At 31.7% G+C, this 15,228-nt stretch overlaps 3 protein-coding genes across 3 annotated transcripts; all 3 read left to right on the forward strand.

Moving 5' to 3' along the window:
- Window positions 1–590: 590 nt before the first annotated feature.
- Window positions 591–2,701, forward strand: LOC111677502 (cytochrome P450 CYP12A2-like). The gene is made up of 5 exons (XM_023438640.2): window positions 591–696; window positions 752–1,137; window positions 1,203–1,319; window positions 1,380–1,830; window positions 1,892–2,701. Exons 1-5 carry the CDS (start codon window positions 634–636, stop codon window positions 2,480–2,482), a joined length of 1,608 nt encoding a protein of 535 aa, XP_023294408.2. The 5' UTR covers window positions 591–633; the 3' UTR covers window positions 2,483–2,701.
- A 3,993-nt stretch (window positions 2,702–6,694) lies between these two features.
- LOC111677501 (cytochrome P450 CYP12A2-like) lies at window positions 6,695–9,008 on the forward strand. The gene is made up of 5 exons (XM_023438639.2): window positions 6,695–6,848; window positions 6,912–7,312; window positions 7,387–7,503; window positions 7,766–8,216; window positions 8,281–9,008. The coding sequence occupies exons 1-5, from the start codon at window positions 6,741–6,743 to the stop codon at window positions 8,746–8,748; spliced, it is 1,545 nt and encodes a 514-aa protein (XP_023294407.2). The 5' UTR covers window positions 6,695–6,740; the 3' UTR covers window positions 8,749–9,008.
- A 2,491-nt stretch (window positions 9,009–11,499) lies between these two features.
- LOC111677498 (cytochrome P450 CYP12A2-like) lies at window positions 11,500–14,633 on the forward strand. Its single transcript, XM_023438636.2, has 5 exons — window positions 11,500–11,660; window positions 11,723–12,120; window positions 12,188–12,304; window positions 13,257–13,707; window positions 13,767–14,633. Exons 1-5 carry the CDS (start codon window positions 11,550–11,552, stop codon window positions 14,367–14,369), a joined length of 1,680 nt encoding a protein of 559 aa, XP_023294404.2. The 5' UTR covers window positions 11,500–11,549; the 3' UTR covers window positions 14,370–14,633.
- Window positions 14,634–15,228: the final 595 nt, after the last annotated feature.

The following is a 15,228-nucleotide window of genomic DNA, read 5'->3' on the forward strand; positions in this document are numbered from 1 at the left end:
ATAGTATTAAAACACACTAATTTACAGACACAATTATACTAAAATAAACGAAAGGACTCTGACGAATAAATAAAATGTGATAAGGACAATGAGATGCTAGATCGTATTCTATATCATTGTCAGATTCTCATCGAAATTAGATTCACTATAAGGAGCACTGATTGGTTAATTTCAAGAAACTGTGCCTACACATTCTACGAGATTCAATCTCATAGATCGTTATCTCTCTGTCTTTCTCTTTATGGAAAAGTTTTGTTTCGAATAGTATACAAATCATTGTTTTGAAAAAATATGTCCGTGTGTAGACGTAGAATATTTAGACTACTTGACCAAAAATGCATTTTAAAATTCTAATCTCAGCCACCGGGCTGTGGTTTATTTGACTTGACATTGACTTTGATAACATTAAAAGAGAGCAAGAAAGAGAGATGAGCTTTTGTAAAATTGTAATATGTTTTATATGCTGAAAAATATAGCCCTGCTCAGTTTTAATTTTTTTGTCGAGAATTCATATACAATAGATAAGAACCACAATAGACATTCATACAAATAAATAAAATTTAATATTTAATAACAAATTGCAATTTAAATACATTTAGTCACAAAGAAAACTTGTTCAAAAGCAAAACAAAAATGACGGGAAATATTTTATTAAGACACCAAAATAAATGGCAAATTATTGGCAAAACCAAGCAAGTAGGTTTTCTAATAAAAATTCCATTATTTCTATTAAAAACAACAACAATTTCAGTTACGCTTAGGGTCCACAACGGCTATTGGAACCAACACTGAAACAAATTCTTTTAAACAAGAATGGGAAAACGCCAAACCCTTCAAAGAAATTCCTTCATATAAGAAATTATCCGATATACTAAAGTTTCTACCGGGTGGTAAATATTATAAAATGGAACCCACAAAACTAATGTTGCAACTAAAGAAAGATATGGGCAATATTATGAGATTTGATGGTTATTTTGGACGCAAAAATGGAGTGATTACTCATAATGTCGAGGATTTTATAACAGTTTTTCGTAATGAGGGCATTTGGCCAATTAGACCGGGTTCGGATGCTCTACATTACCATAGAAGTGTACTTAGAGCAGATTTCTTTCAGGGTACGGAGGGAATTATATCGACGTAAGTAAGAAAGTTAATGTTTAAATAAGATTTAAATAATTTTCGGTATTTTATAATTTTTTAAGGCAAAATGAGAAGTGGGCTAATTTTAGATCCACTGTAAATCCAGTACTAATGCAACCTAAGAATGTACGTTTATATATGGATAAAATGTCACAGGTTAATAAGAAATTTATCGAGAGGTAAGTTCAATATGTAGTTCTTCAGCCTATTGGTCTAACATCACCCCCTTCAACTTTTAGAATTCGACAAATGCGCGATCCGCAAACATTTGAAGTTCCCGCCAGTTTTGAAGAGGAAATGAATCGTTGGACTTTGGAATCCGTTTCAGTTGTTGCTCTCGATAAACAATTAGGTTTAATGTCTAAAAATCGTTCAGATCCCTTGGCCAAAGAACTATTTAAAGCTATTAGTGATTTTTTTATATACGGCATGGAAGTGGAGTATGCTCCTCCCATATGGAAATATTATAAAAACAAATCATTTAAAAATCTAATGAAATGTTTAGATACCATAACGTATATAACCAGTAAATATGTCAACGAAGCCATAGAACGTTTAGAGGAAAACACTCAAAAGGGTGGACCAGAAAAACCAGAACATGAAAAGAGTGTTTTGGAAAAGTTAATAAAAATTGACAAGAAAATAGCTACAGTTATGGCCATGGACATGTTAATGGCTGGAGTGGATACGGTAAGTATTACCAGCTTGAGAAAAACTAAATTTTTGCCAAAAACTAAACTTTATTTTATAGACTTCATCTACCTTCACCGGTTTACTATTGTGCTTGGCTAAAAATCCCCAAAAACAAGCCAAGCTTAGAGAGGAAATTATGAAAATTTTACCCCTTAAAGATTCAGAATTTACGGAGGAATCTTTGAGAAATATACCTTATCTAAGAGCCTGTATTAAAGAATCTTTACGCTTGTATCCAATTCTTATTGGAAATTCCAGAATTACTACCAATGATATGGTCTTAAGTGGCTATCAGATACCCAAAGATACACAAATCTCTATGATTTCTTGCGCAATAGTAAAGGATGATAAATATTTTCCACGTGCTAAAGAATTTCTACCCGAAAGATGGTTACGAGTAGAAGAGAGTAATTCTATCGGGTGTCCGCTAAAGCCCAGCAGTCCATTTGCCTTTTTACCGTTCGGTTTTGGTCCACGTAGTTGTATTGGTCGTCGTATTGTTGAAATGGAACTGGAATTAGGTATTGCCCGTGTTATCAGAAATTTTCAAGTAGAATACAATTATCCCACAGAGAATGCTTTCAAGAGTCTTTTGATAAATGTACCCAATATACCGTTAAAGTTTAAATTTACCGATATCGATAAGTAATAGATAAGAATAAATATAAAATATTTTAGTTTATTTTTTTATGGAAAAAATTTAAAATTTCTATTGTAAATATATTGCACTATAAACAAAAAGCTTTAAATATAAACAATACGTAACAACTAATTACAAGTACTATACTTACAGGTTAACCTTCGTATTACCGAAATCCACCTGATTTATAATTGAATTTATTAAATATTTTATTATTTTTTTAGAAAATCTTTGTTGTTTCTGTTAGTTTACATATGTATACAAGGTCATGTATACACGATTGTCAGATCTTACAAGAGAGATCTGGTAATGACGCACTGACAATGAAAAATTTCTAAAAAATGATAAATTGTTAGTTAAGACGTTTGTAAGACCTTACAATTTGTTCACATTGTTGTCAGAGTGTTCAGATTGTTGTCAGAGTGTTCAGATTGTTGTCTTCTGACAGATGTATAAAATTTACACATCATACATATTGTCAGATAATTTACTGGCAATGACAACGTATTGTGTTTACACGATTGTTAGATATCTGGCAATATTATTGTTTTGCAATATACTGACAGACAATGATTTTACTAACAACATTACAAGGTAAACATTGTAAGAATATAAGCTTGTTAAGCTATGTATACACGGTTGTCAGATCTACCAACGTTGAAAGAAAAGTTTTCAGAAAATTTCTAACAACCGTATAAACTTACAATTTCTATTTTGCAACGTTGTTAGAAAAAACAATATCAGTTAATTGTTACCCATAAATATTGCTAGACAATCGTGTAAACTCATTACATAGACATTGCCAGATAATTGTCTGACAATTTTTATTGTCAGCTGTGCGAATTTTATGCATCTGACAATGAAACCATTGTCAACTAAAATAAGATCTGACCACTTTTACTATGCAATAATCTGTTAATAGTGTAAACTGACATTTTTTCTTGGCAGATAAATTTTTTTGTCTCACAATTGTCTGGCAATGAAATTGTAAGATTTTCTTGCAACCATCTAAACAGGCAATTTATCTGTTGCTAACAATTTTCATTGTCAGTACATTGTCAGCACATTGACAAATCTAACAACGTTGGTAGATCTAACAACGTGTATACATAGCTTTAGACATTTTCTAAACATTTTTCTGCCAACATTGTAAGATCTGACAACATAGCTTAAGCTTCAAGTTGGGTAATGCGAAGGTTAATATGGAAAGACGGAAATTGAATTGCAAAAAGTTGTCTCTTTTAAAAGCTTTTATTTGTTTATTAAGAGAATTAATGTAACTAAAATAAGTTCATTAGTTTTATTCTATTGTTAAGTTCAAGTTCAATGAATGTAAAGAATTTGCCAATAGGAATTGTATAGAATCAAACACATAATTTAATTAATTACATCATTATTGATAAATATACATATATAAATGTACGCACTCCACAATAATTCAGAAAATAACTGGTTTAGTCGATCGCAAAAAGATTGTTCGTCTAATAAAATCTCAGATAAACAAAATTTGAAGATGTTAAAAGACAGAGACCAAAAAAAAAACTTTTCTAAAGGATGAGAAATACTGCATTCGACTCTAAATTCAAAATTCCTCCTTTTCAAGAAAGATAAGGTTTTGATATTTTTTCTGAAAAACACATGAGATTGCAATAAATATCTTATATACAGGCCAACAAAATATTACAAGTGTTAAATCCCGGAGACAAAATCCAAATTTTCTAAAGGATTGAGCACTTCTGCATCTTAATCTTAATCATTGTGGCAGTAAATTTTTGTGGTCTCTAGGAAAAAGTTTCTCATTTTAAATCACCTGAATCAAAATTCCGAAACAACAATGAATTGCCTAAGTTGGCGAAGCATCCTAGTAATAAAAGTTAGATATAAAACGGTACTACTCATTAATTACCTTTACGATAAGATAATTTTCTTTGTTATTGAATATTTTGCAGAAAACATGATTATCAACCAACTGACAAACATTCAATATAATTTTTCACCTTTTTATTCTATGTAAATACTTTTAAACTTGTTTACAAAAATGCTGAGATCTGTATCATCCGTCAAATCAAATCAGAAAGTGATTGCGTACTGCTTTGTAATGTAGTTATTTCACACATTACTTTGTAATGACTGGTCGTTATTAATAGCATTAATTAATTCTACTTGAATAGGACTTTTAGATAATTATCTAGAACGTGTGAATAATAAGAAATTACTTAATGGTTTTAACCCAAGTTGATATTAATAGTTTTTTAAAGAAATATAATTTATTACAAAAAGCGTTTCAGTATGATTGTTAATTGAGCATTTAGTAAGAGAAAATATTTATAAATACTCATAAACATAGGCAATAACTGTAAAGCCTGTTTTAAATCCGGAATCGTTGGGTAAGCACATTTGTAAGCAGTTATTTGTTGCTCATCGTCGAACAAAAATCAGTTGTTATTCACCCGAAAACTAAGTACTTACACTTTGCTCCACTATTACTTGCCTATTTACCGGGTAAGTAAAGATTTTGCTGAGTTTATTCTAAAACTGTCAGAATTGGATTTTCAGATAGCATACATTTTATAAATAAAGTTATCTTGGCGCTGTCTCAAAATGGGAAAAATTACGTTTTTTTTTTTAAATTTTACAACACGATACCTGAATTTCCAGAGAGAACAAAAGCGCGGCTAGATCCTTTAGAAAAGTATAACTATATCTCAGGGTTTTCACTGTTTTCAAAATTCGAATCCATTCAAACTTCTAGACGATAATTAAGCAAATATTATGAAAATTTCGACCCATATTGACTATAAGACTCAGTTAGAATCAAACCACTATAGTGTTGAATAGGATAATGTTTCATCGAAATGGTTGTTCTGTTCTAGAGAAATTTTTGATATCTTTAGCAATAATGCCAATGTTATCATCGAATTTGGCATGATATCAATCCACCCGAGATCCAAGATATCATCCTTTTGCATCCCTATAAAGTCATGTAATGACAGAGGGAAATAGTAGTAGTGTAACTTTTAATCGATTATTGCGAATGAAATTTCACATTTGATTAAGATTACATGTATGTTATTGTTGTTGTTGCTTCACTTCTTCACTGTGTGTAACCTGCAATTATCACCAGCGAAATCGTCAATAACAATTTTTACCTGTACAAATAAAGTAAACCTAACAATTGGTATCGTGGACGATGGAGACCAAATTCCGATCGTGTACCACCCTAAAATCTTGGGAATCACATTTGATAGCCTTTTAACTTCCTCACTTTGTTACCTATATATAAAATTATCAGTGGTTTATTATGCTCTAGTATGGTCATCTTCATTCAGTGATACCCAGTGGAGAAACATTCAAAGCCGCTCTCAGGATTGTAACGGCCTGCCTACAAATTACTTCTAAACATCACCTACACAAGGAAACGAACGTCTTCCTAGTCAAGGAACACAATGTCATGTTAACTAAATAGTTTTCCCTGAGATGTCATTAAACATCACATAGTTGGATGCTCCGTCGAGGCATGTCAGAAAGGATCGGAAGAAAACCTGCCGCGGGAAGCAAGAGTGGTTGTGGCACAACCAAAATCGGAATGGAGCAACAGGCTCAATGCCTAGTGGTCACGTATACAGAATCAAAACGAATGTCCTGCATGTGGTCAGAGACCTTATGACACCCACCACATATTCACTCCGTCCAATGGATTTATGGATGCATCCAGTTGAAGTAGCTAAATTTTTAGACCTGGAAGTTGCTGTAGAACCCCCCAACTAGATTATACATTAATCTAGTTGGGGGGTTCTAGCTGTTACAACAAAAATACATATGCATATGTATGCATTATCGGATCAAACATATTTTGAATATTTTAACATATTTTATCAAATTCTCTGTAAATCTTTAGTGAAAAACAACAAAAAAGCATTCATCTAATTAATTCTAATAATTTGTTTAATATATATTATTTATTCTCTATTCTGTTTTACTATAAATATGCATAACAAACCAAAGTAATGTCAACAAAAAAGAGAAATTTGAAAAAGCTTTTGAAAACGTTAATTATAAGATGAGAGTGCTGTTAGTTATTGTTGTAATATATAAATTGATTAATGAGACCAAATAAATAAGAAAAAAGCTTTAGTTTTTGTAATAAATATTAAAATATTAATAATATTTTAAATTTTAATAAAAATTAAATGTATGTACAAAGAAAATGAATTCATTTTTAAATTGATTGTTTCGAAAGAAAGTTTAGTTATTTAGAACGAGTGAAATGTTAAAATTAAAGAATTCTTACATTATTTTAAATAAAAACATCAATTCAAATCTGACAAAAGAATATAAATTGTTAATAATAAAACAACAACAGCCAGCAGTTGCAGTAATTAAACAAATAACATAAATAATAATTAAATTAATTAAATATTTAATCACTTAATTACAGTTACGCTTCCGATCTACAGCATCGGCTAATGCGTTCAAAAATGACGAGAATTGTAATGCTTCGGCCGCTAAGAAAAAATGGCAAAATGCCAAACCTTTCCACGAAATACCCACAATAAGTATTTTTAGTATGTTTAAAAACTTTTTACCGGGTGGCAAATATGCCAATTTAGATACAACACAAATGATGGAAGCTTTACGTAAAGATTTGGGTAATGTGGCCTATTTGCCCGGATTTTTAGGTCGCAAGGGTATAGTTATTACCCACAATGTAGATGATTTTGAAGTGGTTTTGCGCAATGAAGGCATTTGGCCATATAGACCGGGTTCAGAGACCCTACATTATCATCGTCATGTACATCGGGCAGATTTCTTTCAGGGTTTTGAGGGTTTAATATCAACGTAAGTTTTTCACTTAAACTAAGCAATCATTTATATAAAATATTTATTTTTTTTTTAATAAATATCATTGATAGGCAAGGTGAGACCTGGGGTACTTTTCGTTCGGCTGTTAATCCGGTGATGATACAACCCAAAAATGTTCGCATGTATTTGCATAAAATGTCACAAGTCAATAAGGAATTTATAGAAAGGTAATTCAAAAATTTTACTTATCTAATTGAAATTTGATTAAAAATTGATTTAGAACTTATCGGGATAAATGAGCATTTTAAGAGCCAGCAGATTTTTTGATTATATTTGTTTCAAAATTTTTAATCAAATTCCTAAACACTCTCGATATCTTTAGGCAATAAATATCGAATTGTTCCATCAGATGTGCTTTCTAAATTTTTGATATTAGTTCTCACTTGGTGCTCTTTTTACGAAAAATTCTTGCTTTTCTATTCCTTTTAGAATTCGTCAAATACGTGACCCAAAAACTCTCGAAGTTCCCGATAACTTTGAAGAGGAAATTAATCGCTGGACTTTGGAATCTGTTTCCGTTGTGGCATTGGATAAACAATTAGGATTGATAACTAAAAATCGCGATAATCCCGCAGCCAAAGAACTGTTTCAGGCTTTAAACGATTTCTTTATGTATTCGTTGGAACTGGAATTTAAACCATCCCTCTGGAGATATTATAAAACCAAAACATTTATGAAATTAATGGAAATTTTGGATAAAATTGTCGCTATAACCAGTTCATATGTTAACGAAGCTATTGAACGTATCGAAGAGGATCGTAAGAATGGTGTACCGGAAAAGCCAGAAAATGAAAAGAGTGTTTTGGAAAAGCTTATTAATATTGATAAGAAAATAGCTACAGTAATGGCCATGGACATGTTAATGGCCGGTGTGGATACGGTAATTATTTTAATAAATTTATATATTTGAAAAATTAAAAACTAATATTCTGCAACACTTTCAGACCACCACCACATTTACCGGTTTGATGTTGTGTCTAGCAAAAAATCCCGCCAAACAAGAGAAATTACGTCAAGAGATTTTGAAAATTCTACCCCAAAAAGATTCAGAATTTGATGAGAATGCTTTAAAGAATATACCCTATTTGAGAGCCTGTATTAAAGAATCGCAACGTATCTATCCCTTAGCACTGGGTAATGCGCGTGCTCCTGCCAATGATATAGTCATAAGTGGCTATCGAATACCCAAGGGCACTCCGGTATCATTGTGTACAGTTTCTCTAATACGTAATAGTGATTATTATCCCCAACCAAATGTATTTTTACCTGAACGTTGGTTGAGATCGGATAAGAATAACGATAATAATTCAGAATGTCCTCATAATCTTAAGCCCAGCAATCCTTTCGTACATTTACCTTTTGGTTTTGGGGCACGTAGTTGTATTGGCCGACGTATTGTCGAACTGGAATGAGAATTGGGTATTGCTCGTTTGGTGCGTAATTATCAAATTGAATTCAATTATTCCACCGATAATGCTTTCAAAAGTTTGCTGATAAATGTTCCCAATATACCTTTGAAATTTAAATTTACCGATTTGAATTATTAAAAAAAAAACGGGAGAATTATTGATGATGGCAATTGATAGCGAATGTTGAGGAAATACTTCAGTCGAAATATGTAAGATTTATATGTGAAATTGTTATAAATGTAAGTTAAATAAATAGAATTAGGTTATGTGAAGAAAATCAATGCGTTGTTTTTTGATAACGGACGAATTCTTATATACAAACCATATATACTCGTTATTTTCTGAAGGGAACCTTATGAAGGATAGGGCCAAATATATACCGATTCGTTAAAAATTGGGTAAAGAGATTTTTGCTCGTAAAAAAACTAAATTATTTCGGGGATATAATATGGGGAGTATAGTCAATTGTGAGCCGAATGGTGGCACCTTATATGGGGAGTAGAGTAAATTGGACCGATCGTTATAAAATTTGTTGGAGAGATTTTATGCCAGTGATTGACCTTAATGTCATTCTTTTGTGGAGACCTTATAAGAGGGGTAGGGCTAATTATAGAGCGAACCTTATATGAAACTTATTTATTTCGAATTTGCATTTTTTTAAACAGTTACGAGTGTTAAAGCTAATTTTCGGATGCCACTTATATATAGGCTATGCGAAAACGTGGACCGATATTGCCTATTTTCAATACCAAACCTATAGAAAATATTTGTGTGAAAAATTTCAACTCTTTAGCTCTTTCCGTTCGGACTTTATCATGCTTTCAACAGACAAACGGACAGACAGGGCTAGATCGTCTTAGTTGGTTATGATCCGAAAAAGAAACGAATGATGGGGGCTATGCGAAAATGTGGACTAATATTGCCTATTTTTATTATCAAGCCAATAGAAATTATTTGTGCGAAAAATTTCATCTCTTTAGCTCTTTTTGTTTGGACCCTATCGTGCTTTCAACAGACAGCCCTGCACTCACATTTTCATTTACAGTCTGGTGTTCGTAGTTGCATTGGTCGTCGTATTGCTGAAATGTTATTTCTCGTAGGTATTTAATTTTAAAGGGGGTGCCACGCCTACTATTATAATACTACAAATTTTTATATAAATTACCAAAAACTAAAGTAAAATTTTTATTTTTTTATTTTGCAATATTAAATTGTATTTGTTTTCAGATTCATGCATTATATTGCTCTGAAATTATATGTGTGTAATTTAAATTGAATCTATTCGATGTAAAATTACGCCTATAACTCGAAAATTAGAAAATTATAATAGAGCTCTTTAAAAAAAATATTAAAATCTTTAAAAATGGCAAATAGAAATTTAATTTCGAAGACGCTTTTCTATATAGAGAAAGACTATCCCAAATATTTTCATAATAAATACGTAGATCAGAATTGTATAGGGTTTACTTTAACATCTTTACTAGAATTCATCCTTTAATAACCCTGGCGGTATGAATCGGGTCATTTCTATTTTGAAATGTCTACGGTCAATAGAAATCGTATTACTTACGAAATTCGGGAACTGACCATAGCACCGATGTAAACCACTTCTGAAAATCAATTAAAAGACCATCATAATTAATTAACAAATTATCATATCGGAGAAAAAATTAACAGGAATATAAAGTTTACATATACATACAAATTTTTATACGAAATTTTTTTTCGGATCAGTCCATAATTGGTCATTGCATAGCAGAAAAAGAACTTCGTAAGAAGCGAAAAAGAAGTGGAATTTACTCCATGAAAACTCTACTAAAAATGATTTGAAAAAGTTATAATTTTAACACAGACTTGTCATTTGTCCTTTTTATTTCATTCCAAAGCACTACATCTGAAATCATTCTCAGGAAGTAATTTTTATGTTCTTTTTATGGATGTTATTAGGAAGTGAAATTGTAGTATTATAGAATACAAATAATTTGACTTGAATAATATTAACATAAGTAAATAAATTACACGCAGTAAAAAATATACCTTTAATTAAAAAAATATATATTATTTTCGCTTCTTTGAACGTCAATAAACATCACATCCGCAGAAGGTAAAACAAATTCACTTAGTGCTACTTTTGAAGTGGTGATAAATGTTATTCTTTTGAAAGTATTTCGTTTTATTTTTGCTGGGATAGTTTGCATATATAAGTCTATCTCCGAAAATCACTTAATCGTGAATAATTCTAAAATTATGTATAATTCTATGCGCTCTAGAAGTCTATAAAGATATCTCAAGATGTAATATCTATTTTTAAGCCTTTATTTAAAAGCTAATCAGATATAAGATGTCAATATCTCAGAATCCCTTTAGGAAAATCAAAAACTTGGTCTCAGGGTTTTGAATTTTTTCGAACTTTGTCGGTCAGTGTAATTCTTGTAATCATTACATTAATATGACATAAAAAATATAAACAATTATCTTCTAATTTTTGTTTTACTCTTCATATTCATAATAAACGAAAATGATCTAAAATTAAAAAGAGAAAAAATAAACAAATAGAAAAAAGCTTTTGAGAGATAGTAACTAAACACAAAACAAGATAAGAGCGAGATATAGTGGTTGTCAAACATGAATTGATTAATAATATTTCTAAGCAAACAACTTAAAAAAAGCTCTTGTTTTCTAAATAAAATCCAAATAAATATTAATATTTGCGAAATTAAAATATATATCACTTATAACAATAATATAGTCAGTATAAATTTTGCTGTTAAGTGAGAAAGTTTGAATTAAAAGTTCGCTTGAAAATGTTGAAATTGAAAAATAGCTGCGTAATTTTAAATAAAAATATTAATTTAAATGATACAACAAAATTTAAATTGTTATTAATTAAACAACAACAGCAGCATGTAAACACGGTAATTAGAAAACTATTATACGCGAAACTAAAATGAGTAAAATATAAAACTTTTATCAACAGTTACGCTATCGATCCACAGCTCCGGCGGCTGCTCTAGAAACTGAAGTCAATACCGAGGCATCAGCTAATAAAGAATGGCAAAATGCTAAACCTTTCGAAGAAATTCCCACCATTGGTAGTTTGGCTTTATTGAGGAAATTTTTACCTGGCGGTAAATATGCCAATTTAGATTCTACACAAATGTTGAATGCTTTCAAGGAGGATTTGGGTAATGTGGCATTTTTGCCGGGTTTTTTTGGTCGCGAGGGATTTGTTATTACCCATAATGTGGAAGATTTTGAAAAAATTCTACGCAATGAAGGCATTTGGCCAGTTAGACCCGGTTCAGATTATTTACAATATCATCGTCATGTACATCGTGCTGACTTCTTTCAAGGGGTTGAGGGTCTACTATCAACGTAAGTTATTTGTTTAAAGTCAGTTAAATTGTTGTTACATATGTTTTTTTTTTATATATATTTTTAGTCAGGGCGAAACCTGGGGCAAATTTCGTTCTACTGTCAATCCGGTAATGATGCAACCCAAAAATGTTCGCTTGTATTTGCATAAAATGTCTCAAGTTAATAAGGAATTTATAGAAAGGTAAGATCGACGTAATTGTAATGGTAATTCTGTTCAAAATTTCATCAGTTTTCGAATTAAACTGTTTTGATTATCTTATCGTTGAAAAGTCTTCATTGTTTCGAAAAGAAAGCGTCTATAATTTTAGAGATAAATGGACTGGATGTATGTATGTATGTATGTGTGTATGTATGTATGTATGTATGTATGTATGTATGTATGTATGTATGTATGTATGTATGTATGTATGTATGTATGTATGTATGTATGTATGTATGTTCATCTGAACCCGCACGTCCAATTTTGCGTAGACGTGTTCGCAATCCTGTGTGTCCACTCAGAATATGTACCATCTTTAGATTTGTTCATTTTGAAGAGATTTTTTGTCTCGCTTTCATCAGGCTCACCCCATAGGACCTTCGTGGTTCTACCCACCGTTTCATTATTCCAAAGGTCTTATGGGATTCTCTCACCCATATTTTTAGTTTAGCTTTAGTTAAGTTGAATGGTTTTGCGTTTGTCAGGTTAACGGCCTCGAGTTCCATTTCCTATAAAGCTATTACAATCGCCCTTTCGTAGCCGACTACACCCGAATGGGCCATATGATGTAAAACCTACCTCTGGGTAGTTTTTTTCAGAGTATTCAGTTAAAGCTTTCTTACAATCTAATACGATCTTAGACTTAATTCTATCACCTGATATCGCCCTAATTGCCTTCTGGCTGTCGGTAAATATATTAAGGGCTGTGGCGTCATATTTATTATAATCCAATTTAGGAATTCCGTTATTGTTCGGACTTCTGCCTAGAAGCTTGTTTTATGACTTGGTAAACGGTGGTATATTCCCCCAGCCCCACATTTTCCCCCAATTTAGAGCGATCCGTTTAAAAACGGATTCCTACTGGTATTTGCTCTAATGTTCCGCTTGACCAAGACATATATTTATACAAAATCCAATAAATTTTTATTTTCAGAATACGTCAAATACGTGACCCACAAACCTTCGAAGTTCCCGATAACTTTGAGGAAGAAATGAATCGCTGGACCTTAGAATCAGTTTCGGTTGTGGCTCTAGATAAACAATTAGGTTTAATCACTAAAAATCGTGATAATCCTGCAGCCAAAGAACTATTTCAGGCTTTAAATGATTTCTTTACATATTCGGTGGAAGTGGAATTTAAACCCTCCCTCTGGAGATATATTAAAACACCAACATTTAAAAAACTAATGGCAGCTTTAGATAAAATTGTCGATATTACGAGTTCATATGTCAACGAAGCTATTGAACGTATCGAAGAGGAACGTAAGAATGGAGTGCCCGAAAAGCCCGAAAATGAAAAAAGTGTTTTGGAAAAGCTGATAAAAATCGATAAGAAAATAGCCACAGTAATGGCCATGGACATGTTAATGGCGGGAGTGGATACGGTAATCATTAAAAAAATTATAATTTTAATATTTTTTTTTAATTGTTTCAAAATTTTTAGTCTTCTTCAACATTTACCGGTTTGCTCTTGTGTATGGCTAAAAATCCCGAGAAACAGCAAAAACTACGCGAAGAGGTATTGAAAGTTTTACCCCATAAAGATTCTGAATTTAATGAGAACAGTATTAAAAATATGCCCTATTTGAGAGCCTGTATTAAAGAATCTCTCCGCTATTATCCCTTGATTGTGGGTAATGCACGTGTTCCCGTCGAAGATGTGGTAGTTAGTGGCTACAGAGTACCCAAGGGTACACAAGTGTCTATGTGCGCTACCTCTTTGACACGCGATGGCAAACATTATCCTCATCCTAATGAATATTTACCTGAACGTTGGCTGAGATCCGACAAAGAAACGAATGACAGTGCAGCATGCCCTCAGTCTTTAAAGCCTAGTACACCCTTCTTACATTTACCTTTCGGTTTTGGGGCTCGTAGTTGCATTGGCCGTCGTATTGTCGAAATGGAACTAGAATTGGGTATTGCTAGAATGGTGCGTAACTATCAGATTGAATTTAATTATCCTACGGAAAATGCCTTCAAGAGTCTACTGATAAGTGTTCCCAATATTCCTTTGAAATTTAAATTTACCGATTTGGATTATTAAAGCAAAATTTTGCAAAATATAATATTAAAAGTTAATTTTAAAGAATTGGCAGGTCTGAGGGCTAACACTGTAGTCAAAGGAAAACTTAAATGTAAAATTAATTTTAATGTAAATGATTGTCTGTTTTAGATTACAAATTATAATTTAAATGATAAGATATGTAATTGTCAATATAAAATATTTATATGTATAGATAGATGACTAAACATATTGATAACTAAGTAATAAAATTAGTAGTATTAACCCTAATTCTGATTGCAAAAACAATATTAATGTTTTACTTAAAAATTATTTTAATTATCAAATTGCTTCAATATCTTTCGAGTCATAATCATGATTGAGGAATCATTTACTGAGAAAGCAATGTCATTAGATGCAAGCACTCCCGCTTACACATAAGTACTTATAACATATAAGAACTTTTAACATAATTATGACATTATATGGGGGCTCGGCGAATAATAAACCGATTTTAACCATTTCCTTGGGTCAAAAGAAGAGTATATGGCAAATTTCATCCAAATATATGGAAATTGTGACCTGAAGCATCAGCTTATGTGGACACACTGACAGACGGGCATAGCTAAATCGACTTAGAAGTTGATTCTGAGCCTACCCACTATAGTGGTCTAGGGTATAAAAACAGTTACTAATGCGCGTTCAAATGTGAAAAACTCGTATATTATATGCAAGTCATTATAAGGGCATTTACAAGTAATACAGGCGGTATGTAGTATTCATTGAAAACTCAGTTTTTGTGAAAGTACACATTCTTAGTTGTTGTTGGGTTTTACAGACTAAATTTAGTCTTAAAATGTTAAGACTGTTAACATACAAATGTTAAGACGCAATCGCTTGC

This window comes from Lucilia cuprina, chromosome 4 (assembly GCF_022045245.1).
Source record: "Lucilia cuprina isolate Lc7/37 chromosome 4, ASM2204524v1, whole genome shotgun sequence".
Lineage (NCBI taxonomy): Eukaryota > Metazoa > Arthropoda > Insecta > Diptera > Calliphoridae > Lucilia > Lucilia cuprina.

Bases quoted from the DNA above. Each gene is read 5' to 3' on its own strand.
- LOC111677502 (XM_023438640.2), top strand. From the start codon at position 634: ATGACGGGAAATATTTTATTAAGACACCAAAATAAATGGCAAATTATT. The intron at 697-751 runs GTAGGTTTTCTA...CAACAATTTCAG, and splicing joins TTATTGGCAAAACCAAGCAA to TTACGCTTAGGGTCCACAAC. The intron at 1,138-1,202 runs GTAAGTAAGAAA...TAATTTTTTAAG, and splicing joins ACGGAGGGAATTATATCGAC to GCAAAATGAGAAGTGGGCTA.
- LOC111677501 (XM_023438639.2), top strand. From the start codon at position 6,741: ATGTTAAAATTAAAGAATTCTTACATTATTTTAAATAAAAACATCAAT. The intron at 7,313-7,386 runs GTAAGTTTTTCA...TATCATTGATAG, and splicing joins TTTGAGGGTTTAATATCAAC to GCAAGGTGAGACCTGGGGTA. The intron at 7,504-7,765 runs GTAATTCAAAAA...TATTCCTTTTAG, and splicing joins AATAAGGAATTTATAGAAAG to AATTCGTCAAATACGTGACC.
- LOC111677498 (XM_023438636.2), top strand. From the start codon at position 11,550: ATGTTGAAATTGAAAAATAGCTGCGTAATTTTAAATAAAAATATTAAT. The intron at 12,121-12,187 runs GTAAGTTATTTG...ATATATTTTTAG, and splicing joins GTTGAGGGTCTACTATCAAC to TCAGGGCGAAACCTGGGGCA. The intron at 13,708-13,766 runs GTAATCATTAAA...CAAAATTTTTAG, and splicing joins TAATGGCGGGAGTGGATACG to TCTTCTTCAACATTTACCGG.